The 24,522-nt window shown below is 39.1% G+C and overlaps 1 protein-coding gene across 1 annotated transcript in view; it reads right to left on the reverse strand.

The window, feature by feature from the left end:
• The window catches only part of SPOCK1 (SPARC (osteonectin), cwcv and kazal like domains proteoglycan 1), a 324,674-nt gene that overhangs the window by 207,255 nt on the left and 92,897 nt on the right, over positions 1-24,522 (reverse strand). The window contains exon 3 of the mRNA XM_056350365.1: positions 8,139-8,184. Coding sequence (XP_056206340.1) covers positions 8,139-8,184 — 46 coding nt within the window. The remainder of the gene's footprint in view (positions 1-8,138; positions 8,185-24,522) is intronic.

Raw genomic sequence — 24,522 nt, forward strand, 5'->3', positions numbered from 1 at the left:
GTTCAACTTATGGATAGAATTTCCTATTTTCTTCCTTTCTCTAACTTCAAAAAATACGCATGCTGTTTCTTCTTTCCCAGTCTCCTATAATTTCATAGGTTTTAAAAGGTAAATTTTAGTATCTTTAAAGTTATTTCAGCCAGTTCACTTAAACCCTAGATCAATTCCAGTTTGCAATCTATTTCCAATTTGCAAATATTTAATTTACTCAGGCCTGTTCTTTCCCTAATCCAGCATCCTACCCTTCAGCCGAAGACGTTAGCTATGATCGCCACCTGCTCTCAGCTGGCCTTTAAGCGAAAGCCAAGGCACAGGCAGGTAACAGCGCTCTGGCCTTCTCAGCAATGCCTTTGTGTTAGGCATCTCTCTCCACTGAGCAGTGAGCTGTCATTTTTCTTGAACTTTCTCTTCTAACACAGTTGTAAAAAAATGGTATTCTCACATCCCTGCCCAAATATCTCATGTTATACTTGAATTTCTGAGTTTGGGGTACTGTTTGTGCTCCTGCACGTTCTTCATGTAGCTCCCTGCCACCGCAGTCACCAAGAGCCTCGCCATCAGCCAAGCCTTGGCTTTTGGGTAATTCCTGTTTGTGCCCTCTACATTGAGGAAATGCAAATTATCCTCATTTTTCTTCCCCTAATTTCCACCTTACACATTCTCAGTTTATCTGATATCTGATTTTGAAATAACTTGTCTTTATTTCGATCTTGTTCTCTTCCTAAAATTACTGCATTATACCTTTTTACCGCCATTGTCACTCTGCCTTCTACTTTTATTCTCCACAGGAGATCCTGTTTTCCATTTAGAATCAAATGACAGTTATTAATCACCTATTAACTCAGAAGCATAAAAACATGTTTAAATACTGTGCAAATTACTCTTCTGCCTAGCTAGTGATTTAAAACACAATTTGACATGCAGTATGAATCTACTACACCATCCAATACTTAAGTCAAATAGTATTTCAAAGCTGAAGACTTTGCCCCTGATTGGTTTGGCCTTGTTAAATCAGAATATAAACCGAAGTCGCTAGTTTGAATGATACACTGAGGTCTCTCTTGCAGCAAGTAAGGAAGGAAGATTTGCAGGCATGTATTTCTAAACACACTTCATTTTTAAAGGTTTAGGTAGGTTTCCAAAAAATGAACTCCTATATACTGAAGCAAAGGGAAGGAGATCCCTGCTCACTAAGTGATGCCAATGAGAGCAGGGTTGGGCCTTGAAATATTCCCAAAGATTTATTTAATTAAATGAGAGCTAGATAAGCATGGGGAAGACTGAATTTCCCTTTCAAAATAATTTCTGCTTTACAGTCAATGACATAAGAGATATTAAAAGAAAGCCAGCACCATTACTGACAAAACTGACAAGTGCTCCCCAAGGGTTAATAAAATTCTAGAAGACAATCTATCGATCACTGCCTTAGTTCAAAGCACATCAGCCATAATACAGTCATAGACGGGGACCCCATCTCTGCCACTTCTGATGCCATATTTAATAGCAAAAGTGGTTGCTTACAAGCTTAAAAAGGAATTTAATATTACCCCCCTAGCACGTAAAGAGAACCATGTGCATCTGCTTGGCACATATAAGCAGCCATATGTACTTGACACGCATTTGATGGAAGACAGCGTATTTCATGTGCTGCGTCTCAGTGATTGTCTTCTGTTGATTCAGTTAGCATGTTTTAAAATTGTACTGATTTACTGAAGATCTACAAACATAATTCATGTGCAGTTGTCCTACGAATAAGGCTCTAAAACTAATTCAACCACAGTCAAAAAATAAATTGCAAAATAAGTTATTCAATTGAAATCTGCCATCTGAGGCACAGTAATAGAAAACATTTATAATAAAACTAACATATATTTGTGGCTGGAGATGTGTACAGTACTAAACAACTCTCTGAAAGGAATTTATTCAGGCTTTTCTGAAAGAACATCTTAACTGGGCTAACAGAAAATTACATGTTCAAAAATAATTGCAGGTTCTATGATTTTCATCCTGCATCACAGGCTTCCCATTATCATCCTTTCTGTTTTGGAAGGCTTATGAATTCTAGGCAAACTTTATTCTGCACAGCTGCAGGAGGCCATTTCTGGAGTCTGGATTTGCCAGTTAGACACTGGAAAGAGAGCGGTACAATTCAACACAGCAGAGGAAGCAGGAATACCAATACATTCATCTCAAGATAAGCTCTAAATCTGACAAATTCACTTCCATGGGGCTTCTGGACTGTGAAAGTCATGGGCGATGCTATGCTGGAGGCTGCAATCCACTCCAAAGCAGCACTTCCCTCTTCAAAAGTGAAGGTATTTTGCCAGTTAAAACTTTCATTAGTGCTCAAGAGGAATTCTTTGCAAAGATGGAGAGTTCACGTCTGTAAATTAATAATGATAATCAAGTCTACACAAGCATGTCTGACCTTGGCATCACTCATCGATACGTCCCATTCAGGCAGATGAAAATTTTTACACAGAATAGTGGAAAAGCGATTTTGGAATTTTGAATTTATTTTTTTTTAATTCCCCCCCACAGGGTAGATAATGAAAGCCCTGAGAAATAATATCCCTGTCCAGACTTCTCAGTTACTGTGGAACAGGACTGGGAATAAAGACAGTGAAAATAAATACTGGAAGAGAAGGGGGAAATTCCAACTATTTCTAATAGTGAGCATCTTTTCCTGAGAAGTCCAGCAGCTTGGAACACTTGAGATTGCTGTCACCAGTGATAGGTGAGATGATACCACGCTCCCAGCCAGCTCCTTGGGAAAAAGCTCAGCACTGCAATAGAATTAAGTTGCTCTCTGGCCCCCTCCCCCCGCCCCATGTCCTTCTACAGGTTTGTTATTAATAACAATGACAGCTCAATGGTCTAAACGTTTTTGGATTCAGAGGTTATGTATATGCAATACAAAGAACATCCCATTAATTCCGTAGTTCCAATGTTCTGGATAACGATGCTTTAAAAAAAGCCATGTGGCAAATAACTGGACACCATTCCAAAATGTTTTCCAGCAACTTTTCACCTAACAAAATGTGCTCTTACTTGAGCATCTCATCAGAAAAATTAATATCTATTTGTCTGTAGAAGAATATACTAGAGCTATTAAGAGGTGGCTTTTAGCAGAAATTCTCAATAACAAACTTATTTTTTTATTTAACAGTTAATACATAAAGTCTTAATAAGCTCATTTTCTGGCAAGTTTGAATAGGTGCAGAATATCAGACACATTTAATTACCATACCAAAATCTCCGATGTGAGAATACTATGCTAAACTTTCTCCCCGATTCCCTCTTTTCTTCATCCAATGTAGATGGAGAAGACTAGGAAAGTATGCCAAGTTAGCTGTCAAGCTCCTTAAGATCTCTCAAATGACCTTGTCAGAAAAAGACCCCCAACACTTTGATTCATATTTTAGAATCCTGACTAACTTGCTCCTTCCACTCTTCTGCAACTCTGACAGAATGGAGTTCAATATTAATGACTATCAATCATTTTCAGGCTATATGCTCTCCTGCCTTCTGCAGTCCAAATGCCTCGTTAGCTTGGCTCAGTCGGCAAGATGCTCACCGTTGTATTGGTTTCTCCTGGGTTCAAGATGAATAAAAAGCTGGGCTGGCAGCTAGGCTAAAAATAAACTCTGATCACTCAAGTACCCTCTAAGACGCAGCTGAACCATTCAAGCTGACTTCCCCTGGAAAGGCATGTTATGCAAAGATACCTCGTGTGACTCTCTAGGGGTTGTTTCAGTGGAAGTCATGTATGCTTTTCCACCTATTTCTTTTCCTGAGACACATGCAGATATTTCTCTCTGCACTGCAAGCAGAAAGCAGACAGCTTGATTACACTGCTATTGTTTTTAAATGCATAATTAAATAATTCAATCTGCTGAATAAAGCTAGCTTTGGTTTTTTTTAGAAAAGAATATAGATTTGGTTGGACCCAGCAGACTTTTCCTTAAAATATGCAAATTAAGTACAAGACTGGAAGCCGAATTCTGCTGGTTTTCAAAACTGTTGGTTTTGAAATCTGTTAAACTTACTGAATCCTCCAGCTGCCTTTGTGAGATGACTTCTGGCAGGTACCAGCCACCTTCCATTACTCCTAAACCCTGCCCTCCCAGCTCCTTCATTGTGATTCTGCACTCTGGCTTCCATGGAAAGACTTCACCTTTAGAATATTCAAACATGATTTTAGATTTAGAATTGAGAAATAGGTTTTAAACATTAACAACTTGTAAAGCTGTCCCAAAGAATGGGTTCTCAGCTTTAGCTGAGTGATGCTCAGATTTCCCTTAAACCCAGAGAGAAGGCAGTTGTCTTGCTTTCATTCACCCACTGGAAGAAGTTTTTTCTCCTCAGTTACTGTAGGAAGAACCTTGGTGTTGTGAGATTAAAATTTTCTTTTGGGGTATCTCTCTAACAATTGTGTTGTGAAAACAGAGAGCTGCTATTGAATTCACAGCAGCAAGCTAGGGCTCCTTACTGCAGGATCTGCACAGGCTCTCTGGATGTAAGAACCCCAAGGAATACAAAATAAAAGCTTTTGTACCTCCAAAATCATACAAAAGCGCAGAGGGCATTTAAACACCCCAAGGCCAAAAGGAGCAACATGGAAAAAAATGTCAGGGCTGGGAGAATGGAGAAGACCAAAGACAGATGAAACAATTTTCTTGCAGCTTGCTCTGCATAACAGATCTAGGACAAATTCTTCTGACAATTCTTTTTTCTCTGCATGGATAATGACAGATACTAAACCTATGGCGGAAAAGACCTAGAAAAGAGATTCGTAGAATCTTAGGATGTTTTGGTTTGGGAGGAATCTTAAAGATCAAGTGGTTCCAATCTCCTTGCCATGGGCAGACACGCTGGGCGCTTGACCAGGTTGCTCAGACTAAGTAACAGTTTCCTAAGGGAAATTTTTGCGTATGAAATCTCTTTAGAAAGGTATGAGTGGCTATTTTAACGTCTGAGTCAGTGTGATTTTTACCATGGCCAAAAGTAGTGTTGTCTTTGTCAAAAAGAATGAGCTATTGGCCAAATAAAATCCATCTGTAAGATTTAAATGAAACAAAAGTGCTGCACAGATCTCCGCAAGGCAGAGCATCACGCTTGGAGTAGCACCTAGTCTGCATTCTGCTTTCTGACAACAGACTATCCATAGTCTTGAAGAAATTTTAGAATGAAAGAGAAATGATTCTTTTCTCTGTAAAGAGACAGTAATCTTTAACAGATGTATGACTGTTTGTATTGCTTCCAGATATCCACGTCTGATTTCAGATTCTCTAAAACGATTTGTGGTTTTGCCCAGAGTCAGAAATCTCAGTAACACAATGAACAAGACAGTTTTAAAGCATGTCAGTTCAAAATCTTTTTGCAATATTTCGCCAGGATTTACTTTTTTGTTTTTCCTCTTGGGAAGACAGAGGGCCACAAGGCCTCTGAAAGTGGTAGGGCCATAAATTCCACTTGAAGTCAATAGGATTTGTAATCCTAAATCCCTCAAATGCCTTTGAAAATCCCTGTGGATATATGCTTTGACAAAAACCATCATCTTTCCCTTTCCTTTGACACTGAAGTTCCATTTCCATAAAGAGAGACAATCTACACTCTTCAGCTCTAACATGTACAAGCCCCCAGTGATATTCCTGGGAGCTACCTACAGATAATAAAAGGAACATGTCTGGCAATGAAACATAGAAATAGATGTAAAGTGAAATTTTCAAAAGCACCTTCAGAGAATTCTAATGGGTATTTTCTTCCTAAACACTTTAGTAATTCTGAAAATTCAAATCTCTGATCGGCCAAGGTGCTCCCTCTTATGACTCCTGTTTGTAAAATAAATGACTGCCAAAGCTGAAATCGAAAGCAAATAAAGAAAGCATTGTGGTTTCATCTCCTCTGCTGAACTGTCATTTATCTAGCTACCCCTTCATTCATTTGTTCATGCCCTTCCTTCTCCTTCTTAACCAATTTGCTCTTTGCTCTCATTTGTGGTATGATTCACAAGTATAATTTCATACTATTTGACTTCCAGAGGCATCAAAATGTTTGTCTGTAACATGACTTGCTGCTTTTTCTTTTTTAAACAGTTATTAAAAACTTAAAAACTAACTGAAGTATTGGTCAATTATGAAACACTGATATTTTCTAATATTCTTTAACCATTACCCACTGGTTAAATCCCAGTGACACCAGCCATGCCATGCTTGGAGAAGGCCATGCACGTTTTGATTTGTTGTTTCCCTCTGCGTACCACACTGTGACTGTTCCACCATGAGCTACTTGCCAGCTCAACAATTTGCTTAAGCAATTTTCTTGCAGGAATACCTTTTCTGAATGTAAAATCACAAGAGTTATATATCCAGAGAGCCACTTCACATTCTGAAGGGCAAAGTACGTCTCACACTACTTGAATGGCACTTAACTTTGACACAGGATCCAAAACAGAGGACGACTGTGCAGTGGGTCTGCGTGACTGAAGCTCATTTGTATTGGAGTTACCAGGTACATGATCATTCCTTTCTAAATGACTTTAAGATAACATCTTTTAAAATCCCTTCCAATTTCAGAGTATAAGTGGATTGAAACTGTAGAACACCATTTTGAATAAAATTTGAGGCACTGCTGTTCTACAATTTAAGAGACGTGATGTTGAATAATGAACCAAAGCGAGTTAAAGAAATCCAGGATCCTAAAAATGCCTTAAGCAGTGGAAAAAGGCTACACATCTACCTGTGATTGTGCAGCTGTAATATCCTCGTCTCATACGTGTTCTCACGCAGGAGTTATATGAGCTTCACCAAACATTACAAAGAGAAAAAAAAATGAGCAACTGTCAAAAGGCAAACCCAGAACCTAACCAACCTACGCTTTATATTGTGTGTTGTTATCTCCACAAATCAAACTGCTGATAACTGGCTCTACCAAATCAAAAGAAGCTCTGCTAAATCTAGTTTTTTACATTTGTCCTGAAAAAAACCCAAACAAACAACACAACCCCAAACCACCAAAACATTATAGAAAGCTTTAAGAAACAATGAAATCTAAGACCCAAATGGTTTAATATTACACTTTTTGAGGGTGCTCCACTATGGACTCTTACAGAATCTTAGTGTCAGAGTGACAAATATAACAAACAGTAAAGTTCAAGTACAATATCCTGACTTTAAGGACAGAATTATGGCATACTATCAGCTTGCACTACCTACTCTGTCTTTCAGAGGGTGGACTGCTGAGATTTCTTTGCATACAGTGTGTTTTACTGACAAGACATTAAGTATCAAATACAACCCACCACACCTAGCAACATCTGGGCTACTAGTATTTCCAGCAATGTTCATCTATGACATTTAGAGTGAATGTGTCTTACCATCCCATCTGAAACTATTTTTTCCTAGCTATGAACACAAAGCAGAGGATGCTTGATGGGAAGTTGCTGTCTGACATCTCTTAAGCTGTTCAATTTGAAGTTCCTTCTCCTGGCATGACTTGTTTCCAGTGCTATCCTGGACACAACAATATAGAGTTTTTTGGGGTGTTTTTCCCTATCCTTTGGTAGATGGCCTGGAAATTGCTGAAGTACTGCCATAACTTAAAAACTCACCGAGACAAAGCATAAAATGTCATTTACAGAATCTGTATCTGCATCAACAGCACATACACAACACCATTTTAAAAAAAAAAAAAACAACTCTGAAATTCATACGTTACAACTGGCTTCAAAGACTTGGCCCCTTAAGTGTTAGGAAATGCAGTAATTACATTAATGACATTCATTTAGGAAAGTTTTTAACATGAAAGAAAATGTACATGAACGAAAATGTACATGAACATATCTGTTTTACATTGCATGTTAGACCAAGATTCATGGTTACAGAGAATCTAAGCATATATATCATCACTGAATATAAATTGGAATGGATATGGATTAAAAAATGTGGCTGAAAAACAGAGATGAGTCAAACCCTTACACATAAACCACCTCAAGCTGTGACTAAATTGGGAACGAGATATAAGCATGAATATAGCTCTTCACTAATGCATGGGACAGGGGGAGGAAGAAAGGCATAAAGTATATAGGGATATCATGAAATAGCAGAAGACAATTGCAAAATGAGTAATAACTTTACCTTGATCAAAAGGCTTGTTTGGATTCCAGTTTCTGAAATAATCATCCTAAATGGGGAGAAAAGAAAAGGAAACTCAGGAAAAATATAATCATTTACATAACTAAACTACAAATGAATCAACTCATCTTTTAATCCTAACATATTTAGGCCAAATCAGATAAGACTATCAACAGGTTGTATCCTAAAGAGTAGTAAACGCAGGTTAGAAATTAAAGAATAGGAAATTCCATTAATTCAGTACCTTGAAGTTTTCTTCTGAATTGTTTTTCAAAGTATGCCCATTATTAAATATTTTTCTGAAAATTCTGCATTATTTTTTATCAGTCTACAACTTTTGATAACAAAGATAAAAGCATATTGTTCAGGTAACAACATGATCCATACCATCCCGGTGTGGCAAAAGGTCAGCAAAATAAATCAAAAAATACTTAGATCCATTTGGACACATGTCAGTCCCGCCGTTGTGAATGTACAGAAACACAGCAACAGCATCATAAGTATTATACTTAAAGTACAATAACATCCAGGAGCACTTTTGTCATTGTTCCCACTATCAATTTTTTAAAAACTTCTTAAATCTGATGTAAAGATATAATCCTGCTGTGAGTCTTGTGGTTCAGTTTTACATAATTCTGACTGGAGTTTAAACTGGAGAAGGTAGCAACTGTCAGAGTACCCAGCCAAATGGTCATTCTGTTGCAAATGAGTCCTTCTGCAGAAAGAGTAGAAACCTCTTCTGTGCATTGGATCAATTTGTGTTCTATGCACTGAGCAAATATTTACATGATATTTCCCCCACTTCAGAGTTCCATCAACCCGGCTCTGAAGAACTGGGATTCAAGTCCAACTGTTATATTTGGTTTCAGCATACTCTGTACATCTCACTTGTGTCCTCTTTAAGAGGAGGTGGTAACAACAGAATAGTGTATTTGAAGTGAAAAAGCATGGAAGATTTCTTTAACATTGTGATATTTTCCTGCATGTTAAACTTTACTTCCTTTATAATATATCCAGTATTCTGTATGCATTTCTTGAGGGCTGCCACTGAAGAGATGTCTTTATCAAGCTGTCTAGAATGACATCCAGATTTCTTTTTCTGCCAGAAGAGTAACTCAAAACCCATCAGTGTGAATAAGACACCTAAATGATTTCTTCGTTGGGCTTTGTTTACTGTTTCTCTCCAATACACTGATTTTCACATGGTCTCATGCTATCTGGTCACCCTAACCAGGAATATTTGGGAAACCTGGAAGCCAGCATGTCTGTCTGGGTTCAGAGCAGCCCACGGGGCTGTAACAGGAGTGGGGCCTCTCCGTTCCCTCGCTGAACACCAGGAGATGCACCTCATAGCAGCACATTCCCTTCCGAAGGCTACGGCCAGCAGGAGCAGAAAGCACTAACGTTTCCAGCGCAGAGAACCGCGGGCTGCTTCCCTCTCCTCTGCCTGCTCGGGGGGCAGGGGGTGGGCAAGCGCCCCCTTAACAAAGAGGCCAGGAAGCAACTCTGCGTGACTGTCAGGAAGAAATGCATTTTCTTTCTCCAAGTATATTCATGCTCAGCGCCTATACTGACTTCATGGACAGTGATGATGTCCCATAACAACAAAGACTATTATTCACGATTTATTTCAGATACATCAAAAGCATCTATACTTCTTCATCAGAAGTATTGGGTTTGGCACCCAAAACAGAATTGCAGGCTTGCCTTTGAATTCCACAGCTTTGCTAATACAAACCCCCTGTCATGGTTATACAATGCTTTGTAATTGATTACGATGTACTGCTAAATTCACCAAGCATTAATCACTTTTCAGAATGTGCTGGCTTTTAAGCTTTTTGAGCAGAATAATTTTTTTCCAGCATCAAAATATTCTATTTTTGCCTGCCTATATGTTTTTTTTTCCTAGGTGTTGCTTTGCTGCTGGGTTTTCAGCATCAGAAACTGTTAAATAATTCAAATCCCAAGAAAGATTTCTTATGCTGGTGGCATATGGAACCAGTTTTGAAATAAGGACTGGAAAGGGGCTTTATCTCAATTTCAGTGTCAAAGGAATATTTTACAGCAAATGCACCTTCCTTTACAAAAAAAACTACAAAACACTATCTCTTCTGTAAACCAACTCCTTTTCTCCTTTATGCAGATGTGTTTAGTATTCCTTTTTGAAAATTGAAACTCTATTTATTTTAGAAGATGCCTGAAACTACAGTATGATAACGCAGGAAAATACACAAGAAAAAATATGGAACAAACCCTGAAAAGTAGAATAGAGAAAACCTTTGAGATTTTCAATACATAAAACTCATTATTATTTACAGGAGTAAATAATGATTATACATACATTAAAGCAATATGGTCAATAGCAGTTCAAAATAACTTATGTCAGTTGGACAACAGAAAATACAGCACTAGAGTTGCACTTCAGCACTGATACCAGCATAACTGAATGGTTATGACACCGTAAAGGTGAAATTCACCCTGTAGGTATGGCTGAGTAGAAAATCTATGTCTTATTTAAATACCACCTAAAGCTCTGACTTGAAAAATGGACAGAGCTTTGTGCTACTGCTCTGCAAGGTGCTGAAATTTATACATTAACCTGAAATGACTTTTGTTAGGAGGAGGAACTCTTAACACCCCTGAATGGACCCATTTCACTGTGAGTTCCTCCAACAGAAAACCAGCATGCTGAGAGAGCAATGCACAGTGCCTAAACACGGCACTGATTTCCAGGCGTACATCATTCTCTCTCCATGTACATTATTCATATATAAAAAACAAATACAATTGCCATGATTAAAGAGATTTAACATTCTCATTCAATGAAACACCTTCCTGACAAAAATGACTGCACAGAAATCGATGCATTTCTGAGCTTTCTACTAGGACAGATACTAATATGCTTAAAATACCTTATGTCTACTGTAACATACACAACTATTACGCCATTTTAATATTAACATGTTAATAAACCAATATTAACACATTAATAATTAACATGTATCAATACATTTCATTTATAACAATATTAACAGTTGATCATAAGACTTCAAAGTATAATATGAATTATGATATGCTGTAAATACTTTTATTCACTCTATGGATATTTACAAGTTAAAAATGAAAAACCTACCTCAACTTCCTGAATACGTAAGCATTACAAATAAGAAAAGAAAAAAGAATGAAATAAAACAATATAAAAAACACGTTAACATTCATCAGTTTTCTCCTTGGCGGCCTTTTAAATGTGAAATCACTTATTTCAGATGACTTTCACCTCCAAACGAAATAATTTTCTCTCTCTTTTCTGACCTTTCCACCTTTGCTGTCATGGCCCAGTTTTCATCAGCTGCGCTATTATCTAAATGCCATTCTATTAGCACGTTTCCTTCTCACAGAGCACAGGAAAAGGCACTTTCAGTTCCTTTGGGCTGACAAAACCACCAGAAAGTGTTTGTTCCACATAGTCATCTGTTAGACACCCGATATGAGAGAATTAATATTTTCTTTCCTAGCTGACTTTAAACACTACTTATTTGATGGACACTGAAGGAAAAGCAAAACCAGGCATGGACCCACTTCAATACAACAGGTGATGATGAACAAATATTTAAAAATATCTTTCTCCTTGCACAGAATTCACACTGTGAGGGTTTTGCCTACGGTTCAGTGGCTGCATATGACTAAGTCAATCTTTTAATTAAACGAAGGGACTCTGCACACCTAAAATCATGCATGGAAAGAGAAGAATTGATACCGCAAACCAGGGCTGGATCTGACTCCCTTAGCTCAACTCAGCGTTATGGAAATGTGATGTATTGGCTTGGCCTCTGCTCACAGCCAGGAATAAACGCGAACCCTGAAGGAGAAGCTGCCGGTCCCTCTCACAGAGCACAGACACGCTGAGGGGAACGGTACGGAATTTACTGCAAGTCCTGTGACTCCAGGTCCCTGATGGACCCAGGCTCTCACATCACAGCAAATACTCAGCTTCCACTTCCAGGAAGGGAAATCTGACTCCTGCCAAACTGGCCCCAACCCAGTTCTCAAGGATACCTTGAGTGCTGTTCTGTCCCACTGGGCACAGGATGAGGCCTCTGGCTGCCCCGTTATAAAGTCTATCACCTGCCTAGGATAGACATCCACCCAGGATAGCAAGGCATACGACCCGAGAGCCCCTCACACAGAGAACAGCTCACCTTTGACATCCCCGGACCCAATTCAACTGCAAGACTTGGGACAGGAGCGGCCTTTTCAGCTCTGTGTGTGTTCATCACTGCGCATCATGGAATCCTACTTCAAGATTTTACCCTCAGGAAACTTAACTGAGAAGTTATAGAATCACCGAACGGTTTGGGTTGGAAGGGACCTTAAAGACCACGCAGTCCCACTCCCTGCCATGGGCAGGGACACCGGCCACCAGTCCAGGTTGCCCCCAGCCCCGTCCAGCCCCTTGGGCACTGCCAGGGATGGGGCACCCACAGCTGCTCGGGGCAGCCCATCCCAGCATCTCACCACCCTCACAGGGAAGGATTTCTTCCTCTTACCTAATCTAAATCTCCCCTCTTTCAACTTAAAACCATTCCTGCTTGTCCTATTGCTACATGCCCTTGTAAAAAGCCTCCCCAGCTTTCTTGATGGCCCCTTTAGGTACTGGAAGCTGCTGGAAGGTCACCCTGGAGCCTTCTCTTCTCCAGGCTGAACGGCCTCAGTTCTCTCAGCCTGTCCTTACAGGAGAGATGCTCCAGCCTCTGACCACCTTCATGGCCTCCTCTGTTCTCGCTCCAACAGGTCCGTGTCCTTCTTAAGCTGAGAGCCTCAGGGCTGAACACAGTACTGCAGGTGTGCAGGTGGGGTCTCATGATCATAACAAATGAAATAATTTTACCAAGGCAAATATAAATTGCTAGACTTGGGCCCCAGTTCTTTACTGCAATTCTATTATTTTGATTTAAGTAATCAAGAGATGAAGTGAAACATATTTTGAAGTGATTTGAATTCATTTTGCTATATCAGGCATAATAAGTTATTGTTTCTCAACAAGAGCAAAATATTCTTTTATCATTCAATACATAGGTGTCAAATTCAGCCAACTTAGATTGATATGTCATCAACAAAGTCAATCAAGAGAATAATCATATGTTAAACTAAGTATGCAAAGGCCATATTAAAAGGTGCTACTTTAAAAGCTCGCAAAAAAACCCAAACCAAAACAACTTTCTTACTTTTTTACAGGCAGAACTATCAAAAACTTTCATCAGAAATCAAAGCCTGAAGTAGACATGGGTCTGACACCATTTCCCATTAGTCATATCAGAAAAGTTAGCAAGTCGGAATTGACCCTAAGACCAGTACATTAACATATGACTGCTCTTCTCTCCTATTACCCTTCATATCACTACAAAAACAATAGTTAAAAACCTGAAATTAATGTTAAAACCAAACAGGTTTATCCTCTTTTCCTCTATCAACTAAGGAAGTAAACAACAGCTTCTTGCACCCCTGAAGTTGAAGTTATTCCTACCACACCTACTCTATTGTTACTTTTTGGTTTAGTTATTACCTAAGACCTGGTATTTTGGAAGAGTTAATGAAGCATGGTTAAATTAACTAACACACTAGCACTCTCTATACTTTTTTATTTACTTGTCAAAAAGAAGCTCTTGCAAGATGCTCTTGCTTATAAATAGAGCCAAACATTACCTAAATGGGTGCAAAAATATTTATATTTAGTTGCGTTAATTGGGCTTGTAAGTTATTTGTATGAATCAAGCAGAAACGAGATGCTGACTGAAAAAAACTCCACAGAATATTCCCCTTATTTTGCACCTTTCCAGGACGAGCTCAGCTCAGTTCCTTCCCCTGGGGCCTGGGAAGATCGTACTGAGCAGGATGAGCCCACAGGGTACACAGCCAGCACCAGACCCTCATCGCAGAGCCTTCCTGAGGAAAATCCTATAGGAAGGCCCCAAGGACTGTCAGATAACCTTCTGGAGGTAATCTTCATTCCCAGCTCCTCCCAGCCAACAAGAGCTTCAATTTCTAAGTATCTCCAGGAGGTATGTTTATTAATGCTGGTGTGCAGCCTGCTTAGTATTTTCCTCTTCCATCCCCGATCTATGATTAAACCTTTTACCCTCATAAAGACCAGCTGGGAAAAGTGGTAATTACCAGCTCATTGCTTTTTTAAAATTAGCTCCAGAAAGATACAGCTGCATTTTCTGCCTCTTTACCTTGCAGTACGGAAGATCTTTCCAACACCAAGCAGTGTTGAAGCACCAGCTGCTGCTTGCTGAAGTCAATCTAGCCTGTATCATAAATATCTCCCCAAGGCCTATTGCCTATTTTAAGCAAATAGTTTGTGTCAGCAAATTACACATCATTTATTTATTTATTTACGAGGAAGAGAAAATATTTTACCCACCGAGTGCTTCAGTGAATAAAGATTTCTCAGTGGTAGCTAGTGCCCAGGGTCTGCATTAGCATCAAGAGCTGCCTCCAAACTCATCAGCACATTAAGACATCTCCAACCACCTCTGAGCTTGGTCGCCCTCTCTTCTGGGAATCAGCCAATATGCATCCAGACAGGATGCTTTTGCTTAGTGAATTAGCGTGTGGATATTTCATTCTAAATTTGGGAGGGGAATCCATTGAAAAAATTAGTGATACGTTTCCCTGAAAGGCCAGGAATGCAGGGCTTTATTTAAAGAGCTAGCAATATTAAGTGGTGAAACTGGAAGAAATCACTCCAGACTGAAGTAGTACCACATGTAACGAATGTCAGAACCTGAACCGTCTAGAATACTGTAAGTCATTAATAAAAACAAAATTAAATGCTTTAGCCTAGAATGAAATGGTACAAAGGGTTCAAATGGTATAAAGAATTCACATTGGACTCATATATAACGCTAAATACATTAATACCAGCTCATTGATAAAAGTATAAAATAAAAAATGCATATCCTCAGTATGTATTATATAGAAAAGACACCTGACTATGTGTTACAATCTCAGATGTCCCATAAGACCCACATTCTCAGCACATGTACATTCTGTTCAGCTACCACTAATATGCAAAAAAATTTCTTCTGCTCAATATGACCCAGAATGTTACCTTTTTATTATTTGCATGAATTAAAAGGGGTTTTTTTTCATGGGTTGGGTTTTTTTTGTGCTACATCAAGGAACAAAATTTGCCACTCTTGTTTTACTAGAAGACTTTTCTGGAAGTTTCCATAGGCAATAAGTAAGAAAGTGGTAGTCAAAACTTACAGCATAGGCTTTTTTTACCCACAGTCAAAATGATTCATTGGGGTGGCAAAAGCTTCTGAAATTAGATTTAAAAATAAAAAAAAAAAAAAAAAAAGGGAGAAGTTACCACTGAGCCCATGTCAGTCAGAATAAGAATTCTCATTCTTCAGAATTCTTCAGTCATATGGCCTTTTACACAGAAATCTTCCAGCTGCTCTATTGTGGGGTTTGTTGTTTTTTTTTTTGGGGGGGGGGTGTGGTTTTTGGTGGTTTGGGTTTTTTTGGTAAAAAGACAAATATAGTAAGAATTAAAAACATTTCTTAAAAATACAAAACAAAACAAACAAAAAAAAAGCAACCAAAAAACCCCACCAACCTCAAACCACTCTGTTTATCCATAAGAATGAAGCCAGAGGGTACGTCTACAATGTCGAGGGCAAACAGCTGCTCATTTACTCCGCTTGTGCTTCGAGCAGGATGAATGAGGGCCAGCTGTGAGCCAGCAGCTATAGAGCTGCTTTAGCACAGCGCTGTGCCAGCATACACAGCTGATATATTCGGGTGGCTGGAACAATCACACGACTGCCTATGCTAGCTTGTGCTGAAATACCTAAAACTGGGTAAAAAAACATGCCTTGGTTTGATTATCCTTTGCTGGCCCTTTTAGCGGATTAACTAGAAATACATTATCACTTCTGCCTGAACTCTTCCTCTCATTAGGATGCGCTAAAAAGCCCATTATCCCTGCTCAGACTTAAATAATTCTAACTTTACTTTCAGGAAGTTTTTCCCACTTTAGTACGACCCACCAGCCACCCCAGGTTATGCTGCAAGCTGTAAAGCTCTCACAAGCGCAGAAGGTAAAACTCAGGAGCAAAGCATGGGCTCACTGAACCTTGCTGTGTTGGACGGGCCATACGGTCACAGATGCTGCAACTCCAAGATCAGATTGAAAAACAGAATGTTACTTCATTGCTTACGTTGTAAATTAACAACACATACTCACTAGCTACAATGCATCCACCACACACAACTGTCTCAGAGGCACTGCAGCTTCACGTTTCATTTCTGTTCTCCAGTCACACATTCCCCTTCCATGATGTCTCAAAGAGCCTCCACCATGGCTATCAGACCCGCAGCAAAGGCAGGGAGGAATTAGCATGCAGGGAAGACAAGCGGTGGCACACTTCTAACAGGGCCTGAGGACAAGAGGTAGTGTCATGATGTTTTACCACCTCAGCTGAAACAATTTCCTCAGGCAAGCAGGTCCTGAGGCAATCTGCAGGAAAGCTCAACAGTTACTGACGCCTAAACACATCACTAAGGTCACCCCGGCATTTGGTCCCAGCCACTTGAGACTTTCCAAATTTTTTGGTTACTCTCCAATTATACCCCGACGCCTACAGCATGTTCATGCAAATCTCTGCTTAAACAAACCTCCCCATCCATTTCCCACAACAGTTGACTGAGCTTCCGAACTTCAGTCAGGGATCCCAGTGATAGACAGTAAATTAAATTTATCATCACTTATTCAGGAACAGGACTGTTTGGGAGGGAAGGTGCAGGTGGCAAACAAGACAAATAAATGGAAGAGGATGGCAGCAGAATTCTGGGACAGAGAGGACTGAAGCTCCACAGGGTACCAGAGCTTCAGACTGCAGCAGCTGTTTGTGGATCCATCACCACGGAGCTCCCACCCATGCAGCCAAGCCCAAGCAGGGTGCAACTGGGTAGCAAAGCCGAATGCCCTCATGGGAGGGCAGAGAATAAACATATTTCAGAAAAAAAACCAGCTTGAGAGGTCCCTCTGATAAAACGATCCTTGGGATTTGTACTATCTGCCACAGGATTTATAAAACCCAGTTAGAAACCGAAAGTCTACCGTGGAACACACTTAAGTCAATGGAATTAGTTTTCGGAGGACTGGGAAAATACAGTCAAGACCAATGGGGTTTCACCTCTTAGCTAGAAAATACACACCCCCCGTTCTTCCCTGTGAGCTTGGCACTGGTTCTCAGTTTGACCCATGAAGAGCTACTTAAATTGTGCAGCAGCCTCAGCACAGAGCACAGAGAGAAGCAGCCCTGGGAGTCGTTAGCTCCCACTTTCACGAATGGAACAGCACCTAGTCAAACAGGGCTCGGGAAGCAGAGCCAGAGATTACAAAAATATATTCCCCCTCCTTCCAGGTAGAATTTCTTGAAGCAGCGTTATTTCTGATCTCTGAACTAACACTATGCATGAATTAGCAGCTGGGTAAGCAGGCTAACTCACCGAAACTAGCAATCCTTAAGGCTCCAACTAATGCATAAAGATAACATGAATGCCTGCTGTGTGAATTGAAGAGTCACAAATTGACAACCTGCCCTAGTGTTGTTTCCTCACATGATCATTTGCTTGTTTTCCACTTATCAAAAGCACTGTGCCTTTATCTAGGATTATTATTGTGAATATTGGTGAAGAATGCCCCCCTGCAGGTTCTCTCTCTATAGAGGACAGTATTGCAAATTAATCATACTAGCAATACGTGTAATATTTAAAACATACCTTGAACAGAGAGATACTAAACTTCTCACATCTTAATTTTCATTCAAAGATCCAAATTACATATTTGGAAAGCAATTGTTTTTAGGCAGCTTGAAAGCCAAACACATTAAGCTTGAAGGTTATGAAGCCACCGGCAATGTTACTTCATTTTCAATATCCTTGCTGCTTTGAGAGTACATTTGCAGTAGCTGTTTGTAACAGATTCACCGGCCCTTTTTAGCTGAACATTTGGGGTTTGTATCTGGAGAACAACATCCACACGAAAGAATCCTAAGGCTACCATTGCTTTCACATATGAGAACTGCTTTACAGTGAATAAAAATTTGCATAATAATTAATACATAGTTATTTCTTGTTTTATTTTAGAAGTAGTCTTCAGAAATCTGTTTTGAGTCATGTGATTATTTTTGGGTTTTTAATTTACCATTATGGGAATAATTTCATTATTCGAGATAAAGCAGTAATTCTCCTAATATCAAAGTTATACAATAAAAGTTATGAATAAAATCATGCTGATACTCCACTTAGATATAAAAATCCCAATGGTTAAAATGTACAAGGGTACAAACAGCAGTTGAATAAAACCAACTTATCTAACCTTGATATTTAGTGACACAATTTTCTGAGATCTATAGTAACTAGTTTAATGGTCTCTATGTCCCAAGTCTTTAAAATTACTTCTTTAAATGCATAACTAATGCCTAAAAATAGACTGTATGAATGACACTGAATTATGAGCAATGAACTCTCCCTGGGAGTACACATGCATTTGTTTGTATTTCATTTGTAGCTTCGGGGAAAATCTAGCTCCAAGCATTGTTGAAAAAAACCAAGCCTTTCCCAAACATAAAACCAAACTAGTCATGCTGCTATTGAAAAGAACATCTTTGCCACCCTTTAGCCAGTTTTAGCCAGTATTTGAAATTTCTTAGAACTTCATCAGGAAAGAAGCTGTCATGGTCAACTGGCATATGAAATCACCAGCTGCTGACTGTGTGAGGCAATTGTACACGTTTTCAGACCAGAAACCTTGTGAGGTATTGCAAACGTGTGGTTTCCATTCCAGTTTATAACATCATTTTGTTAACTGTCTCTGGCATTTTATCCATTCTAAAAAAAAAACAACACAACATCAAAAATCATTATGCACAGCTGACAGCAAGCTTAATGGGAACCAAGCAGCTAAATAATTGCAGCAGTTGCTGCAAACAGAAATCCTGTCCTCCCACAAGAAAGCACTCCTCACTTTGTTTATCACCAGCAACTTGACCATATAGTAGGTTATTTTAAATATGTTGATCAGTTTATAAAAGTTATCATGTGATGAGGTTTTCCAGCTGGGGCTGGTTGATTCAAGTCAAGTCCTTCACGACTCTGTTTTGTTACTGACAAGACTTGCGTCTTCTCTACCCATTTCCTGAAGAATCACAGGAGGTGCATGAATGTAACATTTTACTAACAGTACCTCATTAATCTATTAAAACTGATCAAATAATACAGATTATTCTGAATATTAAGGAACCAATTTATTGTGTCAGCTGTAAAGTAACAGTAACAAAACATGACCTTTCATAAATGATTGCTACTTAGCCATCTGGTTGAAGCAATAGTATTTTGGAGTGAACTAGTTTTTGTTGGAATAGTATTTCAAAAGATTTAGCTCAAATAATCAATAATAAAAAAAAAAGGTTAAAAAAATTATATAAAAAGGCCAAAGAAACAAAATATTCTGGTTCAGGCAAAGGATAGCTAAACTGCAGTAATGGCTCCAGTGGGATTTAAATGCCAAGGCTTTTAGCATCCACAGTACAAAGGTTTCCATGTGCATTGATCCTATTTTATTTCAGCAGAAGACAGCACCTGACTGCCGAATTTATGCATAATTTGTTCTCAAGAATTCCATGGAACACTGTCCAAAGGCAACTTCGGAGCCATGCTGAACATTTTAATCTGCAAAAGTCGAACTAGAATTCCGCTTGAATTTGCAATGATAAAGATGATCTAACAGATTAATTCACACACTTCCAGTTGATAGCAGGAGTTCTAGCTAGCAAAGACAACATCATTATTACTGGATAAAGATTTTAGTCAACTTGGCCACTGCGACCATCTTAGTATCTTCCCCTCAAGGAGGGATAGTGACCCCTCATACCCTACACACTAGGGTAAGAACTACTCACCCCCAAAAGTACTGCCACAGATACTACTAAATCATCGTATCAGTAACAAGTCGATATATTAACAAATATCATTGTGTCAGCTATACTCAGACTATATTTCCATTTTGTTTCAGAATCATGACAAACAAGTGAGCAGAAAGACTCAAACACGACACACTGGTGTTACATGACTCCAGGAATTTTGAACATTTTCTTTATGCTTTCATTGGCTTTTGATTCATAATTTAAAATTCTTAATTGTGTACATAGGGAATTTAACACAGTACACACTCCAGCAACAGTATTCAGTGTCAACACTGTCAATTACTGACACACGTTCAGAGCTGCTTCGAAAAGGACAAATTAAAAATATGAAATATACATTGTACTAAGCTTCCGCAGCCGTGATCACGATGATAAAGCAACATTCAGCCAAAGTTCTTCTGACCAAATTGAGAAAACTAAGTGACCTTTCATTTTTTACAGTAGCATGCTTCTGGGATCAAGGACAGACATCTGAAGGAGTCTCCTGTAGGGAACTATAATGCACTCTTGATCTTGCCAGAACATGTGCCCCTCTGCATCAGTGATAAAAGGTCAGTATGTAGTGTGGCATGGTGAGGAATGAATAATTACATCAGAAAGTAAGATGTAACAAAAATTCCTTTCACAATCTCAGGAACTTTCTAACCAAGCAGCCATGGCTCAGGAGAATTGCTTCCAGATCTCAAAAAGGCAATTTCTGAACTGCTCTGCTGTAAACAGAAGTATGTTCCTGGATATCTAGACATTACAGTCGCTCACTGTTAAAGGGATTAAACCATTAAATGGGTCTAAAGCAAATCAAAACAGCATTTCAACAAAGAATAGAACCTGAAAAAAACAGCACTGAGAGACAACTGAAGAGTACTGAAGGTCATAAAGGCTCCTACAGGCACAAGAGAATGTTTGAATTTTGATCAGCTGTAATTTTACACCTGGGGTCTAGTACAACTGGCTATTTAATTCTAACAACAGAGAAAATAGTTCAAACACTCAGTGTAACTAATCTCCAAACCTTAGAGATGTAAAATCAGAGGAAATATATATCTTAGAGAGCAGCTGCAACTACAGAATATAGAATTACTAAGTAAGTGCACTGAGGATCTCTAGAAACATGCTCTAATTGAACCCTCCCTCCAATACAAACACACACATTTACTATGAATTACACACATCTACTAAAATTACAGTGAGTAAACCTAAACATTAATCTCTTACTCTTAAAATACTCTTCTGTTTTCTGTTCAATACCATACACATTTTAAACTAACCTTTTTCATGGTTCCATGAACTATAGCACAAAAAGGTTTAAGATATCCTTACAACTAATCTACCCATTTCTGGGGAAAAAAAAAAAACCTTAAATATTTGTTTCTTTCTGTCTTTAGTGACCTAATCAATGAACATATGCCTTAAATGCTCCTCATAAACAAGTTTTCATGCTGCTAAGCCAAAGCCTCAACTTTATTCACGAGTCGCACAAGCTATGAGCCAAAGCTCTGAGAATTTCCAACAAAGTAAGACATTTTACTTGTAGATTAATAAAATAGATTTCCTTAATAACCACCAGTATTCACTCAAGTCAAGAGCTGAGATTTAGAGTCACACTTCTATTTGTTTCAATATATACAAGAATGCGCTTAGAGAGGAGTACATCCTAACTGGTTTTAACAAAATTAGTAAGATTTAAATCCACCCTCAAAGAAAAATTCCCTGAAATGGGTCTACCACAGTTTTATTAAATATTTGTTGTTGGAGACAGACACAGATTTAGCATTATCTTCACAGCACCCAAGCACCATTTCCCCCCTAATTTTTAGCTCCCTTCTGCTTCTACTGAAGGCAAAATTCCCGGCTGCTGGATCCTAGGAAGGTGATGTCCTCAACTGCAGAAGTGGCTGGGAAAGCAGGCGGTGGCTTTTTCTCTTGGTTGTGTGAACCTGAATGTGAGTGGGATTTGGATAGTGTTGAGGAACTTACAGAAAACACTCTGAAACTTCCCTAAAAGTAACAGCATCTTAAAAATATATCCACAAATATATGAGTTGAGACTGTGCAAACACTACGTGATTAAAAATACCAAATTGCTTGGTAATATAGAGTCATTACAATACTGCAAGAAATTAAGACACAGGTTTTAGTAAGGCAGATACAATAATTTTTACATTAAAACTACAATGTCTACTTGTAGGTCCTCTAAAACAGCTTTAATACCTAAGAAAGCTCAAATTGGAAATTATACTTCAAAACCAGTAACATTACAAAATCCACAAGATAAACTTCATCTCCATAAACACTTTGAAACTGCTAATTCATGTAATTTTGTGATTTCTCAGGAACTAAACAGCAGCTCTCGCTCATTTTTTAGGAGATCCAGTGGATCAACAGATAATTAAAATAGAGCATTTCCTGCACTGAAGGTACTTCTTCATAGCTGTACGCTAAGGTCAATCCCATTGTTCACCCCATTATTTAAGGAACAATTTGAAATGTGCTACATTCGTTATAAGCTAACCATGAAATATGAATTATAATCATGGGTTGACAGGGAAACACAGACCAGAAAGTTTTACAATTCTAAGAAACAAACAACTGGGACTTGCCTGGTTCTAACTGTATTAAAGAAAGTCAGGAACGTGAATGCTCAGCTGCAGTAACACTCACTTAGATTATTACCTCGCATGGTATTGTCATTTCTGAAATTATATTTTGGCAGATTCCAGGAATGCTGTCAAGCCATTTGTCAGCTCAGTCAAACATAATATGAGCTGGTAGAATATTTCAACAGAGGTGAACTCCTTTTCACGGAAGTATTTTGAGAAGAGTTTGCAAGGGAAACTGCAACCTGAAATCAAAAGACAAAAATCCAGCCAAATGAAAAACACACCACGTAATTTTTACATCAGCTTGAGGACTGGAATAATCTGCCCTATATGAGACTCTCTGAAATCGCTCAGTTTGTCTGTTTCTCAGAAAATGATGGTTAACCACACTGAGACACTAAAACTGCCACGGCTTAGTGGATGCTTAAAAAGAAACCGAGTCCTCAGCACCAGTCTGGAGGCTGCATGCACTTGTCTTCGTGTTAGACCCCTGAAATCAGGTAATAATATGCAAGTGATGGTTTCACGTATTGTTTCTTAACAGTGGGTTGAGAACATTTGATGGCTGAAAAGCACCACCCTACGTGACAGGGGAAGGACTTGACCCTTCACCAGCTGCAATGTACACAGGCAGGTTTGCAGATATATGTTATGGAAGGAAAGAACATATACAATAAACCTCCTGCAGCACAGATCTGACATTTACATCAACAAGCAGCATGGTGCGTGAGGAGTGGATCTGCAGAATGGAATAATTCATGCTGAGGATCCAGCGTCTATTCTGCACATGAAGCCCACACTTTGCTTCAGACTAGCTCCAGCCTGATCCTTGGAACTGATCTCTTGGCTATTAGGTATGGATAACTCCAAGCACATCTGTTTTCTCCTTTCATCAATAAGGAATCCATTCCACATGCTCTGCAGCGCAAACAGCAGCACAGTAACTGGAGACAGCTGGGAGATAAGGCATACCTTGATGCAAACTAAAATGCTAATGAATAAATGCCTTGCACTTGCTGAGCACTACTTCTAAGACATTCTAGGACCAAAACAGATCCTGATTAAACACTAGATGATTAAGAGATCTAGATCATATGAGCTGGACTGTTGTGGGCTGAGGAACATTACTAACCAAAGAGAAAGTGATGGGTAAGTCTGATGCACTGTGAGATGATTCCAGAAGTGGAGTCTAACACAACAGCAAGAGGCCATGCAGGGACCTCAAGAACCAGCTGCCAACTGATCATTGCTTTCCTTATAGCAGGCCTTTCTCTGAGATTACATCTATAGCTCACCTCTAAGAAAGACTGGTAGATCCTGAAATTTGCTGGAAGGCATCATTATGCATCTGTAACAATCCTTTAAAAAATCAGTTGTTGACAAGAGGCAGGAAGAGCTTGAAGAGAACGGCCACATTGAGTCTCACATCTGCTCAGAGGGTTGAATAAACATACAGCCCGCACCAACATCCCGGCATGATCCGCTACTGTGTTACACTCAGCATAATCCCCTCTGTCCTGTATCTACAAATAGGCTACTAAACCGGAGCCTTTCAGTTTTGAAAACCCCACACTAAGTCAAATACACTTAGAAGTCTCAGACAACTATATTCAACATTCTGTATGACTCTCTGTCACTATAAGGTGCAATCCTGTAGCGTGCTTTCCTGGTTGCCGTATCTGTGCAATTACGTTTTCAACTGCAGCCTTTCGCCTTCATTCAAAACTGCCTTCATTTACTGGCCTACAGCTCATTGTATCTAGTTCTGCATGGTTAATCTAAAAT

The sequence above is a fragment of the Falco biarmicus genome, chromosome 8 (assembly GCF_023638135.1).
Source record: "Falco biarmicus isolate bFalBia1 chromosome 8, bFalBia1.pri, whole genome shotgun sequence".
NCBI classification, from domain to species: domain Eukaryota; kingdom Metazoa; phylum Chordata; class Aves; order Falconiformes; family Falconidae; genus Falco; species Falco biarmicus.